General features: G+C 43.2%; 1 protein-coding gene across 2 annotated transcripts in view; it reads left to right on the top strand.

Annotated features, from left to right (window-relative positions):
• Nucleotides 1–18,619, top strand: part of LOC133558395 (disks large homolog 5-like) — a 141,116-nt gene that overhangs the window by 104,534 nt on the left and 17,963 nt on the right. For both annotated transcript variants that reach the window (XM_061909754.1, XM_061909753.1), the window contains 5 exons: nt 60–224; nt 8,464–8,647; nt 8,748–8,896; nt 17,967–18,137; nt 18,221–18,417. In XM_061909754.1, the coding sequence (XP_061765738.1) occupies nt 60–224; nt 8,464–8,647; nt 8,748–8,896; nt 17,967–18,137; nt 18,221–18,417 (866 nt within the window). The remainder of the gene's footprint in view (nt 1–59; nt 225–8,463; nt 8,648–8,747; nt 8,897–17,966; nt 18,138–18,220; nt 18,418–18,619) is intronic.

Raw genomic sequence — 18,619 nt, 5'->3', positions numbered from 1 at the left:
TATTAGTTCACTTTAGTTATACAAAATGGCGTTTCCTGATGACAAACTTTTCACCCCAGCTCTCGGATGGAGTCCATCAGCAACCATCCCACCCCCCAGGACAGCGGCGCCAACACCCCAGACGATCACTCTATCGGCGACACCCTCAGCGAGCAGGACGAGGGCACCATGACCCCGCCGTCCAAGCAGACCACCCCGGCCACCAGCCCCCACAGCTCCTTTAGGTAGGACATACTGGACGCAACATTAGTGCACCCATAGCACGCGCTGCATCAACCGCTGCAACTAGCGATGACATTTGAACCCCGAATTGCGAACTTAATTGTTTCTTCAACAGGGTTTGTAAATAGAAATGTTTGTACTGTAAAGCAAATGTATTCATAAGAATACAAATAATTGGTTCTAGCTCCGACAAAAGTTCATATCCATCCATCCATTTTCTACCACTTATTCCCTTTCGGGGTCGCGGGGGGCGCTGGCGCCTATCTCAGCTACAATCGGGCGGAAGGCGGGGTACACCCTGGACAAGTCGCCACCTCATCGCAGGGCCAACACAGATAGACAGACAACATTCACACTCACATTCACACACTAGGGCCAATTTAGTGTTGCCAATCAACCTATCCCCAGGTGCATGTCTTTGGAAGTGGGAGGAAGCCGGAGTACATATTTTTGTAAAAATGTATACACTTTGAACACAATATAAAGTGCTATACGATACTCTATATCAAACAAACACAAGGAGGTTATCACCAGGAAGGATGAGATCACCTACCTAGGTTCCATTCTAGAGGCTAATCTTTCCTGTGATAAAATGGCAACCAAGGTGATCAAAAAGGTCAACCAAAGAACGAGATTCCTCTCCAGAATCTCCTCTCTGGTCAACAAAAGCACCTTGAAGATTTTAGCGGGAACTCTCATTCAACCCTTCTTCGATTACGCTTGCACCTCCTGGTACCCCAGCACCTCCAAAACCCTCAAATCTAGACTCCAAACATCCCAGAATAAGTTAGTCCGGTTACTATGTCTCCCGGCTGGCCTGGGAACGCCTCGGGATCCCCCGGGAAGAGCTAGACGAAGTGGCTGGAGATAGGGAAGTCTGGGCTTCCCTGCTTAGGCTGCTGCCCCCGCGACCCGACCTCGGATAAGCGGAAGATGATGGATGGATGGATGGATGGATGGACGGTTACTTTTAGACCTCTTTGGTATAGCTTGGCCGGGGTTTGAATTCACAGCCTACCGATCTCAGGGTGCGGTAGAAACCGAATGGATGGATGAAAATGCATGAGAATGTTTTATATATTGAACGTTATTTTTGACACTGTGATTACCAGAGGAATTATTCGTTACTTATCGTGTTTAGCAGTGTCAGCGAAGATTTATCTGAGAGCCAGGTGCAGTCATCAAAAGAGCCACATCTGGCTCTACAGCCATAGGTTCCCTACCCCTGCCCTAGGGCAACAACGTTGATATATGTTTGATGAAACGTGATTATGTGCATGAGTGTATGTATGTATATGTACAGAATGTGTATATGTATGTTCGTACAGGGAATGTATATGTACAGTATGTGTATATGTATGTTTGTACCGTGAATGTGCGTGTGGATGTACGAACTTTGAGTATGTAGGTATGCACTGTATTTGTGTATGTATGTGGGAACGTAGGTAAAACTAAATATTTAAAGGTCCGTGTTTTTTGTGGCTTTTGCTGTTAGCATAACATAAGTGGTGCTACTGACTTTGCCCACAGAGACACTTCACTTTATTGTTGCACTGAGAATATACAGAAAAGTGGCACTTATATTGCTGAAATTATTTTTTTTAAACAATATCTTTGACCTATTTTTCCTTTCCTTTCTTACTGCCAATGTGTTGCTTGATAACAAATGAACACACACAAAAACACCTCATGATACCCCAAATCACACCTCACTCCAACCCACTTCTCCAAAGTGGGCTGGCTCAGGGTGGAGGACAGAGTAAAACAACTTGCACTGAGCCTAGTCTATAAAATCCGCTACACCTCCTTGATACCGAAGTACATGTCAAATTACTTCCTTAACGTAAATGACCGCCATAACCACAACACCAGGGGGAGCTCCACAAACCACGTTAAACCCAGATTTCGATCTAACAAAGGTCTTAACTCATTCTCTTTCTATGCCACATCAATGTGGAATGCACTCCCAACAGGTGTAAAAGTAAGTGCATCTCTATATTCCTTCAAAACCGCTCTAAAACAACACCTCCAGGCAACTTCAACACTTTACTAATATAATACCCTCCTCCATTCACATCCATCTCCCCGGATTATAAACAACTCAAATGTACTTCTAATGTATATACTTGTTCTTATGCTATGTGAACTCACTATGTTCTCTGCTGGCTGTACATATCCTACTAAATAAGACCTACACTGTTTCAATGTCCACATTTCTCTGTTGATGCAATTGTTGATGACTGAAGTACTGATATCAACCAAAGCTCCTCATCCCAACCCCCGGATTGTAAATAATGTAAATAATTCAATGTACAAACTATGATGATTAACTTGTGTGATGACTGTATTATGTTGATAGTATATATTTGTACCATGAATTGATTAACGTGGACCCCGACTTAAACAAGTTGAAAAACTTATTCGGGTGTTAACATTTAGTTGTCAATTGTACGGAATATGTACTGTACTGTGCAATATTCTAATAAAAGTATCAATCAATCAGTCAATCAAAGAGGTAGTGAATCAACTCTCGTTTATTCAAAAACTAAAACAACAGTTAAAAATGCGCTACCTGCTCAGTGGCCTTGTGGTCAGAGTGTCCGCCCTGAGTTCGGTAGGTCATAAGTTGAAACCCCAGCCGAGTCATACCAAAGACTATAAAAGTGGGACCTAGGGGTGTAACGGTACGTGTATTTGTATTGAACCGTTTCGGTACAGGGGTTTCGGTTCGGTACGAGGGTGTATCGAACGAGTTTGTAACTTAAAGTCTTAACAAGCTGCTCTGCAGCTGCCTCTGTCTGAGCAGTGAGCACCGGGCATTGTCCCGCCCACACAACCATCTGATTGGTTACATACAAAGCCAATCAGCAGTGTGTATTCAGAGCGCATGTTGTCAGTGCTCCGGCGTCGAGATGGGTAGATATGTGTTTATCAGGTGAGCAGCTGACATCGTACACTCCCCAAATTTATAAAAAACACTTCCCAGTCACAACTATTACAAACAACACTATGAGCCCGTTGATCTTCTAGAAACTTAAACTGCAGCTCAGCTCTCTCACAGTTCTGGGTTGAGGTGAACGCTATTTAGCTTTTAGCTTTACGTTAGCTTATTTTGCTGTGTGTGTAAGTATAATAAAAGTCAACTACAGGCTTCCCCAAATGCTGTAATAAATTAAGCATGATGAGTTGACTTGAAACTGTTTAATGTTGCACTTTTTATATGTAGAAGAACGGTTTTGTCATTTTATTTAATCAAAGCACCAACTTGAGGCAGTTTAATGTTTATTAACGTGGGCAGAATTATTATAGTGTTCCCAATGTTAAAAGGTTAAAGCCATTGTTTACAAATTTGGTAAATAAATAACCCAAAAAATCTATATTTTGTTGTTTTCTTACTGTACCGAAAATGAACCGAACAGTGACCTCTAAACCGAGGTACGTACCGAACCGAAATTTTTGTGTACCGTTACACCCCTTGTGGGACCCATTACCACCCTGAACTCAGCATCAAGGGTTGGAATTGAGGGTGAAATCACCAAAAATGATTCCTGGGCGTTGCCACCGCTGCTGCTCACTGCTCCCCTCACCTCCCAGGGGGTGAAAAAGGGGATGGGTCAAATGCGGAGGACAAATTTCACCACACCGAGTGTGTATGTGACAATCATTGGTACTTTAACTTAAAATGTCGCTTACCACCACCCAAGTGTGAATGTGGAGTGAATGAATAATGGGTTCTCACTTCTCTGTGAGCGCTTTGAGTATCGAGTCGATAGAAAAGTGCTATATAAATCTAATTCATTATTGTTACTGTGCCAACACGTGCACACATAGAAGTCCCTTTGTTGCCATCATAAACGATCAGAAATCACAAAAATCCTTAACTTTAATGCTACAACAATAAACATTTTAAAAAGTAAAATCCACTTAGACATGATTAGCAAAAGTCCTCTTGTGAGCTGCTCGTCACGAGAGGAGAGAAACAAGCCAATTGAGGGGGAAAATGGATGGGTGATAAGGGGCTGTGTTTACGTGTGTGCGCTTTTGGAAGAGGCGCCGCTGAAGGAGATGTAGTCTTCTCCTCCGCTGTCGAATATGTCTGCATTGGCGTGTTTTTCCGGAAAAGTCTGTTCTCATTACAACTACAAACGGCTTCCTCAATCTCTCACACTTTTTCTGCAGGCGAGCTACTTTTCAATTGACCAAATCAAGGGGATCTACCTCATTCATATATGTCATTTATATTTATTTATTCATGAATGAGAGGTTTTTGTTAACAAGTTAAATGTGTTTAATGATAATACAAGCATGTGTAACACATAGATTTCTTTCTTTCACGAAGACAAGAATAAATGTTGGTGTATTACCTGATTCTGATGACTTGCATTGATTGGAATCAGACAGTAGTGATGCTCGGAAATCTAGCGTGTACAAGCGATCACTTGTGCACGCCAGATTTCCGAGACTCTTATTTTGTTAGCGCAGGCAGCATGAAGCAGGTCTTTTATTGTAAAGATAGGAAATGTGCAGTCGGCCTTTAGAGTTTTGACGGAAGGTACGGTGCGAGAGTCTGTTAAAATAAAAAGTGTTTCTCGCCTTCCTCTCTGTCATTTTTTCTTAATATTGATCTGGCAGCAGCCAGCGTCATCTCACAAGACCTTCGGGTGCCGTGAATGTCAATCAAGGGACGTCTTGTTGAAGATTGCTGATCGCTAATTTTTAGGTCTATTTTTTTAAAAGCCTGGCTGGCGATCGACTGACACACCCGGTAGCTCGCGATCAACGCAATGGGCACCCCTGCTCTAATACAAGCAGGCACAAAATGGCTACGAGCGAGACCCAAAATTCATCAATGCAGCGTTTGTACACAGTAGCATATTTGGCGTGGTATAAAATTTCGTAAATGGAAAAGTTCGCAAATAGAGCGGTTCATAAATCGAGGTATAACTGTATTGATATCAGCCCAATATTTGCAAAAAACAGTGTTTGATTATAAAATATACAATATAACTGCTCGGATGCAAGCAGTTCTGCACCGCGTTTATTTGTGCAAAGCTGGACAGGTAGTTAACATCTAAATGTCCTCCAATACGCACTCTAGGTTAGCCTTTTTTTGTGTTTTGGTCAAGTCATTTACATAAAGGTAAACATGGTAGGCTATCGGCTACTAGGAGCTAGCAGCTACTCAACAGCTAAGGACACAATAGTAACATCGGTAAAATTCGCTCCATTCTGTCCACTAAAGACGGTGAGATCATTATCCATGCGTTTGTTACGTCTCGCCTCGATTACTGTAACGTATTATTTTCGGGTCTCCCCATGTCTAGCATTAAAAGATTACAGTTGGTACAAAATGCGGCTGCTAGACTTTTGACAAGAACAAGAAAGTTTGATCACATTACGCCTGTACTGTATATACCTTTATATACATATATACATACATATATACCTGTACTGGCTCACCTGCACTGGCTTCCTGTGCACTTAAGATGTGACTTTAAGGTTTTACTACTTACGTATAAAATACTACACGGTCTAGCTCCATCCTATCTTGCCGATTGTATTGTACCATATGTCCCGGCAAGAAATCTGCGTTCAAAGGACTCCGGCTTATTAGTGATTCCCAAAGCCCAAAAAAAGTCTGCGGGCTATAGAGCGTTTTCCGTTCGGGCTCCAGTACTCTGGAATGCCCTCCCGGTAACAGTTCGAGATGCCACCTCAGTAGAAGCATTTAAGTCTCACCTTAAAACTCATTTGTATACTCTAGCCTTTAAATAGACTCCCTTTTTAGACCAGTTGATCTGCCGTTTCTTTTCTTTTTCTTCTATGTCCCACTCTCCCTTGTGGAGGGGGTCCGGTCCGATCCGGTGGCCATGTACTGCTCGCCTGTGTATCGGCTGGGGACATCTCTGCGCTGCTGATCCGCCTCCGCTTGGGATGGTTTCCTGCTGACTCCGCTGTGAACGGGACTCTCGCTGCTGTGTCTTGGATCCTCTTTGGACTGGACTCTCGCGACTGTGTTGTATCCATTGTGGATTGAACTTTCACAGTATCATGTTAGACCCGCTCGACATCCATTGCTTTCCTCCTCTCCAAGGTTCTCATAGTCATCATTGTCACCAACGTCCCACTGGGTCATTATTGTCACCAATGTCCCACAGGGTGTGAGTTTTCCTTGCCCTTATGTGGGCCTACCGAGGATGTCGTGGTGGTCTGTGCAGCCCTTTGAGACACTAGTGATTTAGGGCTATATAAGTAAACATTGATTGATTGATTGATTGACATAAGTTAGACATATTTCACTTTAACTCCACACATTTGTCAATATAAACAAGTATAATAATGATAATAATAATGGATTAGATTTATATCGCGCTTTTCTATTGTTAGATACTCAAAGCGCTCACAGAGAGGTGAGAACCCATCATTCATTCACACGATGGTGGTGGTAAGCTACATCAGTAGCCACAGCTGCCCTGGGGTAGACTGACGGAAGCGTGGTTGCCAGTTTGTGCCTACGGCCCCTCCGACCACCACCAATCATTCATCCATCATTCATTCACCAGTGTGAGCGGCACCGGGGGCAAAGGGTGAAGTGTCCTGCCCAAGGACACAACGGCAGCGATTTGGATGTCAATAGGTGGGAAGCGAACCTGCAACCCTCAGGTTTCTGGCACGGCCGCTCTACCCACTACGCCATGCCGCCCCCAAATAACTATAGTTGAATATTACTTATAGATACCAAGTCTCTATCACACCTAGTGTGTGTTTGAAAATCATTGGTACTTTAACTTTAAGAAGGGTATTAGAAAGAATCTAGTAAGAAATGTGTCCGCATCATTCAACTTACTGCGTCATGAGCTTAACTTAATGAATTATTGTGGCCACTAAGTGTCGCCAAAAAAACAATTACCACGACACTTCAACATAAATTCTGCATAAGTCTTTTACATATGGTTAATAATAAATACTTCAGTGCTTTTCATACCCACTATTGTTCTCTGTTTGAGTAATCAGGCCTTTTTGTAACATTCCACACTACAAAATAATAAATGTGGGTATGATCCGTCCTTTTATTGTGTCAAATCAATATTGGTATGCGCAAGGCTACATGATCGGTATCGTATTGAAAGTGGAAGTATGGCACACTCCTAATGGCAACTGATGCATCTTTTACTGCTTTGTTACATTTGTACATGAAATATGCTAATTCAATCAATCAATCAATGTTTACTTATATAGCCCTAAATCACTAGTGTCTCAAAGGGCTGCACAAACCACTACGACATCCTCGGTAGGCCCACATAAGGGCAAGGAAAACTCACACCCAGTGGGACGTCGGTGACAATGATGACTATGAGAACCTTGGAGAGGAGGAAAGCAATGGATGTCGAGCGGGTCTAACATGATACTGTGAGAGTTCAATCCACAATGGATCCAACACAGTCGCGAGAGTCCAGTCCAAAGCGGATCCAACACAGCAGCGAGAGTCCCGTTCACAGCGGAGCCAGCAGGAAACCATCACAAGCGGAGGCGGATCAGCAGCGCTGAGATGTCCCCAGCCGATACACAGGCGAGCAGTACATGGCCACCGGATCGGACCGGACCCCCTCCACAAGGGAGAGTGGGACATGGAAGAAAAAGAAAAGAAACGGCAGAACAACTGGTCTAAAAAGAAAGTCTATTTAAAGGCTAGAGTATACAAATGAGTTTTAAGGTGAGACTTAAATGCTTCTACTGAGGTGGCATCTCGAACTTTTACCGGGAGGGCATTCCAGAGTACTGGAGCCCGAACGGAAAACGCTCTATAGCCCGCAGACTTTTTTTGGGCTTTGGGAATCACTAATAAGCCGGAGTCCTTTGAACGCAGATTTCTTGCCGGGACATACGGTACAATACAATCGTAATTGTATCGGACAGGTGACAAAGCAAACTAGTGTAATACTTCATCCATCCATTTTCTACCGCTTGTCCTGTTCGTGGTCGCAGGGGTTGCTGGAGCCTATGTCAGCTGCATTCAGGTGGAAGGCGGGGTTTATATGGACAAGTCGCCACCTCATCGCAGGGCCGACACAGATAGACAGACAACATTCACACACTAGGGCCAATTTAGTGTTGCCAATCAACCTATAATATTTAATATTATACACCCTTTATTTTTACAACATGTGGAAGACCTAAATAAAGGAGCTAATGGTCCCTGTACACACCCTGAGCTATGCGTTTCACTTTTTGTTCCTCCAGGCTCCCCAGTTCAGGTACGCGTCGGACCGCAGAAGCCAGACTGGTGAGGTTGAAAAGGATCCAGGCGGAGCTGGGAGTCCATATCTGCGGAGGAAACCTTTACGGCATCTTTGTGGAGAGCCTGGATGACGACAGTCCTGCCAAAACTGCTGACGGCCTCCTACTTGGAGACCTGATACTGGAGGTTTTTATTATTATTTACTTCAATTCCTTTTTGCACCACAGGATGACTGATTGTGTGGTGACTCATTTGGGATTTGTGTGCCATTTGTGTTTGCCAACAGTACAACGGCATCAGCATGAAGAACAGAACCAAGGAGGAGGCTTACATTGAGTTGATAAAACCGGCTGAAACCGCCACTTTCAAGGTCTTAAACTGTGCGGATGAGCTCGCAGCCATCAAAGAGGTGCCCGGAGACGGATTTTTCATCAGGTATGCAGTCAGTACAGATGGGTACTGAATTTGGTACTTTTATGGGCATTGACCAAATTCCGTCAGTACTACTGGGTATTGAGTCACGTAGAATCCAAAGGTGGCATATTTCAATACTTTTGTTGCTTGTGCCGCCACTTACGGTTGCTGACTTGTCGCATCCGATAGCAGTCTACACACCAGCTCATGTAAACAATCACTGAAGCAGTACTCAGGGTGGATTCAGCAAAACTACTAAGTAATATTGCAATTTTCAACACCAACAAAGCAAACATACTTGCTAGAAAGCGCTTGAATGTAAAGTAAGGCTTCACTCTTTCAAAATGCGCTAACTTGATGCTAATTGGATTTTCCAAAGACAGGCTACTGTTTGCGACTTTCAATCAATCAATCAATGTTTACTTATATAGCCCTAAATCACTAGTGTCTCAAAGGGCTGCACGAACCACTACGACATCCTCGGTAGGCCCACATAAGGGCAAGGAAAACTCACACCCAGTGGGACATTGGTGACAATGATGACTATGAGAACATGATACTGTGAAAGATCAATCCACAATGGATCCAACACAGTCGCGAGAGTCCAGTCCAAAGCGGATCCAACACAGCAGCGAGAGTCCCGTTCACAGCGCAGCCAGCAGGAAACCATCCCAAGCGGAGGCGGATCAGCAGCGCAGAGATGTCCCCAGCCGATACACAGGCAAGCAGTACATGGCCACCGGATCGGACCGGACCCCCTCCACAAGGGAGAGTGGGACATAGAAGAAAAAGAAAAGAAACGGCAGATCAACTGGTCTAAAAAGGGAGTCTATTTAAAGGCTAGAGTATACAAATGAGTTTTAAGGTGAGACTTAAATGCTTCTACTGAGGTAGCATCTCAAACTGTTACCGGGAGGGCATTCCAGAGTACTGGAGCCCGAAATGAAAAAGCTCTACAGCCCGCAGACTTTTTTTGGGCTTTGGGGATCACTAATAAGCCGGAGTCCTTTGAACGCAGATTTCTTGCCGGGACATACGGTACAATACAATCGGCAAGATAGGATGGAGCTAGACCGTGTTGTATTTTATACGTAAGTAGTAAAACCTTAAAGTCACATCTTAAGTGCACAGGAAGCCAGTGCAGGTGAGCCAGTACAGGTGTAATGTGATCAAACTTTCTTGTTCTTGTCAAAAGTCTAGCAGCCGCATTTTGTACCAACTGTAATCTTTTAATGCTAGACATGGGGAGACCCGAAAATAATACGTTACAGTAGTCGAGGCGAGACGTAACAAACGCATGGATAATGATCTCAGCGTCTTTAGTGGACAGAATGGAGCGAATTTTAGCGATATTGCGGAGATGAAAGAAGGCCGTTTTAGTAACGCTTTTAATGTGTGCCTCAAAGGAGAGAGTTGGGTCGAAGGTAATACCCAGATTCTTTACCGTGTCGCCTTGTTTAATTGTTTGGTTGTCAAATGTTAGAGTTGTATTATTAAATAGAGTTCGGTGTCTAGCAGGACCGATAATCAGCATTTCCGTTTTTTTGGCGTTGAGTTGCAAAAAGTTAGCGGACATCCATTGTTTAATTTCATTAAGACATGCCTCCAGCTGACTACAATCCGGCATGTTGGTCACCTTTAGGGGCATGTAGAGTTGGGTGTCATCAGCATAACAGTGAAAGCTAACACCGTATTTGCGTATGATGTCACCTAGCGGCAGCATGTAGATGCTGAAGAGTGCAGGGCCAAGGACCGAACCCTGGGGAACTCCACACGTTACCTTAACAATAATCATAGTTGTAGTTTCATGGCAATTTCCATCCATTTCCTACCGCTTGTCCCTTTTGGGGTCGCTAAAGCCTTTCTCAGCTGCATTCGGTCGGTAGGCGGTGTACACCCTGGACAAGTCGCCACCTCATCACAGGGCCAACACAGACAGACAACATTCACACTCACATTTCAACATCTCCACATTTGGGAAAGGAAACTACAACTATGATTATTGTTGCAATCAAACAGTTGGTGTATAAGAGGCACGATACTTACAGTATTAACACTTTGTAGGGTGCAACATAACACATTCAACTTCCTGGAAAAGGATATTAGACAACATACCATAGATGGTCTATACCACATGTCTCAAACTCATAACTTAACTTTAATTCATGGCCCCTGTACCAGATCTGGCCTGCCACGTGGTTTTATTTGGCCCTCGAACCTTGAAATAACGTGCGTGAATAAAGCACTAAATGTATTTAGGGGTTTTTGACCCAAAAAAAATTGCATATACTGCATCCAGTTTCATGTCTTTTAAACTTTAAATATCATTTGATTGTGCAAACAACATAATATAAACATACAGTGTATTCCAAAAGAAATGTGTAAAAATACAAGTAAATACCTAAATATCTGCTTATGATTCCAAAATAAGTTATCTATCTTTTTGTACGTTAAAATTATTACATAATCAAATGTATAGGCAAGTGTGTGATAATATCATGAGGCGATTATACATTAAAATTAATATATATTTACCCCTACAAGGGGGCCCTGTGATGGCAGCTATTACTGCAATGTGGCCATCAATGAAAATGAGTTTGACACTTTTTGGCCCAGAGTCGTCTAAAAAGAGAGTATGGCCGACTATAAAACAGGCGTCATGACTGTTACCAAAGTCGTGTGCGGATGTGCCCGGTTGCATGCAATTTCTGTCGTTTTGGTAATAGCTTTTCTGACTAAATAAACCGAAATATGTTTATAATTAGATCTAAACATACTCCAGCTAATAAACTTACAATATAACATGCTTTTATTTTGTGAAAGTACAATTTTGCGGCCCTATTTGACTCTTCTGCTACATTCCTGCACTCGAAGGCGCTATTGCAGGCCTCTCCAACTCAATTGACCTGGGGGCCACTGGACGCAGAATCTGGGTGAGGTTGGGCCGCGAGAAAATAATTTCTTAAAAAAATGTTGCATGTCAGCATGTCGAGTTCTATAATGACGTTACAAGTTGTATCCCTTGTGCAACACAACTTTCTCTGTGCAAATAAGACACGTCTGGGTGCCCCTGTGCTCAACAAAGAAATATTGCATCCCCCACTTTTCTTAGAATTGTCTTTGCACATCACTAACCCTTCTCTTCACTGCAGGCTTTGAAAAAGACATCTTTGGGGTTGTGGAATATATTTGTATTTAGCCGACGCACGGAGAATAATGTTATTTCCGCAATGTGTATCGTGCGACTTTTCCTCCCTACAGCAAAACGGCGGCCGGCGGATAATGGCCAGGAAAGTACCTGGATGGCGAGCGCAAAAAAGATATAGAAGTATATGTAGTAGGGCAGCGAACCTTTGGGTGTCCCACGATTTGATTCAATATCGATTCTTGGGGTCACGATTTGATTCAAAATTGATTTTTTTTTTCAATTCAACATGATTCCCAATTAAAAACACATTTTTTTCCTGATTTAAAAGGATTCTGTATTAATTCAATACATAGGATTTCAGTAGGATCTACCCCAGTCTGCTGACATGCTGGCAGAGTAGTAGATTTTTGTAAAAAGCTTTTATAATTGTAAAGGACAATGTTTTATCAACTGATTGCAATAATGTAAATTGGTTTTAACTATTAAACAAACCAAAAATATGACTTATTTTATCTTTGTGAAAATATTGGACACAGTGTGTTGTCAAGCTTATGAGATGCGATGCAAGTGTAAGCCACTGTGACACTATTGTTCTTTTTTTTTTTTTATAAATGTCTAATGATAATGTCAATGAGGGATTTTTAATCACTGCTATGCTGAAATTATAACTAAAATTGATACTGTTGTTGATAATATTCATTTTTGTTTCACTACTTTTGGTTTGTTCTGTGTCGTGTTTGTGTCTCCTCTCAATTGCTCTGTTTATTGCAGTTCTGAGTGTTGCTGGGTCAGGTTTGGTTTTGGAATTGGATTGCATTGTTATGGTATTGTTGTGTATTGGTTTGTTGGATTGATAAAAAAATAAAGAAAATAAAATCGATTTAAAAAAAAAAAGAGAATCAATTCTGAATCACACTACGTGAGAATCGCAATTCAAATTCGAATCGATTTTTTCCCACACCTCTAACATGTAGTGTTCATCGTGTGAGGCAATGCAAATTAAACAATAAAAAAAACAAATAACGGTTTGAATTGGTCCAGGTTATCGGGGACTGTTATTACTGACGGACAGGTGTCGCGGTGTGACTGCAGCCCGGCATGTAAGAAAACCCTTGTCTCCATAGCAACGTCTCTGTCGCTTTCACTCATTTGCCGCTTTTCCACTAACGCAGGGGTAGGCAACCCAGAACGTTGAAAGAGCTATTTTGCACCAAAATAACACAACGCTGTCAAGCGCCAGTCATATAAAACTTGCGGGCCGCACTAACATTAAACTTTCATATTAAGGTGGGGGGGCGCAAAATAACGCAGCGTGTCTGAGACCCCTGCGCCGTACTCATAAAGAAATACACAGAATTATCCCCCAAAAAATTCTTATTACCGCTCATTTTGCCAGAATCTTCATTAGCTTTGGACAAACAATCCTGGAAAAATGATGACTTTTGTCTGAAGTATATCAATATTGTAATCACTATATGTATCACGGCTTCACGGTGGCAGAGGGGTTAGTGCATCTGCCTCACAATACGAAGGTCCTGCAGTCCTGGGTTCAAATCCAGGCTCGGGATCTTTCTGTGTGGAGTTTGCATGTTCTCCCCGTGAATGCGTGGGTTCCCTCCGGGTACTCCGGCTTCCTCCCACTTCCAAAGACATGCACCTGGGGATAGGTTGATTGGCAACACTAAATTGGCCCTAGTGTGTGAATGTTGTCTGTCTATCTGTGTTGGCCCTGCGATGAGGTGGCGACTTGTCCAGGGTGTACCCCACCTTCCGCCCGATTGTAGCTGAGACAGGCGCCAGCGCCCCCCGCGACCCCAAAAGGGAATAAGCGGTAGAAAATGGATGGATGGATGGATATATGTATCGCTCATTATGTGTTATTCCAACTTTCTTTTTTGTACCATGGTAAGGGAATATGTGTACTTTTGCACTTATTTCCCTATACTTCTGCACAATACCCCCGATGTGGTAACATTGGCGAGCAGCAGAGAATATGGAGTGATTTTTGGTCCAGAGCATATTTTGCTTTGTTATTGACTTATTTCCTTCCACTGTGTTGTTTTATATTGTTTATGTGATTTTTTTTCACTTCATTTTCTCATCTATCATTACTGCCAACATTTGGTTTCTTTTACTCTATCTTGTCTATTTTTTATTCGTGTTTGACTTTCTGTTTTACTGTTACCTAATAGCATTATTTTACTTTTACCGCATCTGTTTTTATCAACCCATCTGAAGTGAATTATATTTATATAGCGCTTTTCTCTAGTGACTCAAAGCGCTTTACATAGTGAAACCCAATATCTAAGTTACATTTAAACCAGTGTGGGTGGCACTGGGAGCAGGTGGGTAAAGTGCCTTGCCCAAGGACACAACGGCAGTGACTAGGATGGCGGAAGCGGGAATCGAACCTGCAACCCTCAAGTTGCTGGCACGGCCACTCTACCAACCGAGCTATGTATTAAATTCCATCCATCCATCCATTTTCTACCGCTTATTCCCTTTTGGGGTCGCGGGGGGCGCTGGCGCCTATCTCAGCTACAATCGGGCGGAAGGCGGGGTACACCCTGGACAAGTCGCCACCTCATCGCAAGGCCAACACAGATAGACAGACAACATTCACACTCACATTCACACACTAGGGCCAATTTAGTGTTGCCAATCAACCTATCCCCAGGTGCATGTCTTTGGAAGTGGGAGGAAGCCGGAGTACCCGGAGGGAACCCACGCATTCACGGGGAGAACATGCAAACTCCACACAGAAAGATCCCGAGCCTGGATTTGAACCCAGGACTGCAGGACCTTCGTATTGTGAGGCAGACGCACTAACCCCTCTGCCACCGTGTATTAAATTCTTCTGTTTTTATTTGTTTAAGCTTTCGTGTGGATTTCCTGTGTCATGTGTTTACCTCGCACAAGACATTGTATTTGATGGCTCTCCAGTGTTTGACGGCGAAAATTCACTTCCCATACTTGTCTTCGTTCTGGGTGGTTGGGAAAGCGATGTCAAATCTTTCCTCAATTCTCAAGAGGGAGGGAACAGCAGGAGATTTTTACATGTCAAAAAATTAATGAGCAAGCATCGCAAATACATAGCATCAGCTGGAAGTTAGTAGTAGTCATAGCAGCCTGTAGTGGCGTGAGTGCCTTTTTGACCAATCATTGAGGAGATCACCTAAAACCGATTTGGCAATACTCTCTGCTTTAGCCTATACAGTACTGCCATCTAATGTCTTGGGAGTGCAACTGCATTACAATTGAAACTAATGTCATCATCATTTCTTTTCATCCCTTTCATGAAAATGCATATATAAAAGCCACGTACAGTTGACACTTCTATTGTCTTTCGTTTCTTATCAATTTCCATGATCAGAAAGGAGCAGGCGGAAGAATAATATTCTTATATTTATCTGCCCCCTTTTTAATACAAATTATTTTAGATGACTATCACTGTTCCCTCCACCAACACCCGAACTCCAACATAATTTTGATTTTCGTTTAAGCATTTTCACAATGACACATCCAATCAAAATCATAAATCAGTTTAATATAATTCCAATTGTCTCTTTTTGTAACTCTTTTTAAATTCAAAGTTACTCTTGCAACTTTTTAAGCCTTTCTTTACAGCATGGGTGTCAAACTCTGGCCGAATTTGGCCCTTGAAGCAATATCAAATGAACATTACAGCTGGCCCGCCGTTATTACACAGCAGCGGTGCCGCTGTAACACCGCAATTTCTCACACTTGCCAATCCTCCCAAAGTTCAGGGCTCCTCCCGAAAATCTCCCGGGGCAAGCATTCTGCCGATTTCCACCCAGACAACAATATTGACGGCGTGCCTTAAAGGCACTGCCTTTAGCATTCTCTATAACCTGTCGTCACTTCCGCATTTCCTCCATACAAACAGCGTGCAGGCCCACTCGCATAATATATGCGGCTATTACACACACATAAGTGAATGCAAGGCATACTTGGTCAACAGCCATACAGGTCACACTGAGGGTGGCCGTGTAAACAACTTTAACACTGATACAAACATGCGCCACACTGTGGACTCACACCAAACAAGAATGACAAATACATTTTGGGAGAACATCTGCACTGTAACATAACATAAACATAATAGAACAAATTCCCAGAATCCCTTGCAGCACTAACTCTTTCGCGACGCCACAATATATTTTGATATTTACCTCAGAAGGCTGCAAATAGAAAAGAGGCATTCAATTTGTATATGTATATTGTATATTTGTATATGTGGCTGTGTTGGATCCGCTTTGGACTGGACTCTCGCAACTGGGTTGGATCCATTATGGATTGATCTTTCACAGTATCATGTTCTCATATGTTCTCATAGTCATCAGTATCATCAGTATCATGTTCTCATAGTCATCATTGTCACCGACGTCCCACTGGGTCATTATTGTCACCGATGTCCCACTGGGTGTGAGTTTTCCTTGCCCGAGGATGTCGTAGTGGTTTGTGCAGCCCTTTGAGACACTAGTGATTTAGGGCTATATAAGTAAACATTGATTGATTGATTGATATAAATTTTATTTGATATGCCATTGATATTTTTTCAGTATTATTATTTGAAACACAAGTTTGCATGTCACTATAAATTTACTGTATATAAGCCTTGCTTGTTCAATGCAAAACTTGTTTGGGTCCTTAATAAAAGGTTAATTTGTTCAACCTTGGCCCGTGGGTTTGTTCAGTTTTAAATTTTGGCCCACTCTGTATTTGAGTTTGACACCCCTGCTTTAGAGAATTCCATGCTTTCACACCAGCAACAGAAAAGCACATTTGTTTCAAATTTGTTGGATGTTTAAAATCATTCAGCCTTCTGTGATTCTCATCTTCAGACGTGAACATAAATGATTTTTGTAAATCCTTCAGAATAACTTTATTTCTAGCTTTGAACATCACTAATAGAGTGTGCAATTCTACAATGTCTTTTAGATTTAATAATCTTGACCTAATGAAGAGTGGATTTGTGTGGTCTCTGTATCCTACTTTTAAAATGATACAAATTACTCTTTTCTGTGATGCATGAAAAAAATAGAATAGACAAAAGTACATAGAATTGGTAACATTGCGTACTGGTGTCAATTTGCCAGATACTGGGATTTGGTAGTGTATCTGTTCATATTTAAAAAAAACGTTATATAACTCTATCCATCCATCCATCCATCATCTTCCGCTTATCCGAGGTCGGGTCGCGGGGGCAGCAGCCTAAGCAGGGAAGCCCAGACTTCCCTCTCCCCAGCCACTTCGTCTAGCTCTTCCCGGGGGATCCCGAGGCGTTCCCAGGCCAGCCGGGAGACATAGTCTTCCCAACGTGTCCTGGGTCTTCCCCGTGGCCTCCTACCAGTTGGACGTGCCCTAAACACCTCCCTAGGGAGGCGTTCGGGTGGCATCCTGACCAGATGCCCGAACCACTTCATCTGGCTCCTCTCGATGTGGAGGAGCAGCGGCTTTACGTTGAGCTCCTCCCGGATGGCAGAGCTTCTCACCCTATCTCTAAGGGAGAGAGCCGCCTCATTTGGGCCGCTTGTACCCGTGATCTTATCCTTTCGGTCATGACCCAAAGCTCATGACCATAGGTGAGGATGGGAACGTAGATCGACCGGTAAATTGAGAGCTTTGCCTTCCGGCTCAGCTCCTTCTTCACCACAACGGATCGATACAACGTCCGCATTACTGAAGACGCCGCACCGTCTTCAGTAATGCGGACGTTGTATCGATCTGTTGTGGTGAAGAAGGAGCTGAGCCGGAAGGCAAAGCTCTAATCCATTATTATTATTATTGTTATTATTATTATTATTAAATTTGAACGGTACCCATACGTAGCAGTCAGAGTTCATGAAATCCCAATTTTTTTACAACAATCCACAACTTTATTCATTATTTATCATCCATCTTTATCATTCTACTCCTTAGAACACTTTACGAGAGGGTGGCCGACGCCGAGCAGGAGCTGAGCTTCAAGAAGGACGACATACTGTACGTTGAGGACACCCTACCGAACGGCGGTTTCGACTACTGGATGGCGTGGCAACTTGACGAGAAAGCGCGGAAGTTGGAAAAAGGGCAGATCCCAGGGAAATACATGTAAGTCTGCGCCCTGTGATCTCCTGCAGAGACACCCCCCCGTCTTAAGTGGCATCACCCTGCTCTGGTGTTTTTTTACCAAGGATGGACCAGGAATTCTACAGAAGACACGGTGGGACCGACATGAAGGATGACGGCAGCGGCGGCAAGCCCATGTCCGCGGCCGCCCGTAGGTCTTTCTTTCGGAGGCGACTGAAGCACAAGCGCAGCAGCTCCAAAGACGGCAAGGACCTGATGACTGGGGACGCCATGATGTCCGATTATTTACCCATCACAGAAGGTGAGGTCTTAAGGCTGAAATATGCCCTGACTGACGCCGACTGGCTCCTCCCGTCCCGAAGCCTCTTGCAAGCCACGAAAATCTAGCTTTGCGTTAGGTTGAAATGTGACATTCGCGAACATCCATCCATCCATTCATTTTCTACCGCTTATTCCCTTTCGGGGTCGCGGGGGGCGCTGGCGCCTATCTCAGCTACAATCGG

This window comes from Nerophis ophidion, linkage group LG08 (assembly GCF_033978795.1).
Source record: "Nerophis ophidion isolate RoL-2023_Sa linkage group LG08, RoL_Noph_v1.0, whole genome shotgun sequence".
Lineage (NCBI taxonomy): Eukaryota > Metazoa > Chordata > Actinopteri > Syngnathiformes > Syngnathidae > Nerophis > Nerophis ophidion.
Note: the sequence above shows the minus strand (reverse complement) of the source record. Positions and strands in the feature narration are given on the sequence as shown.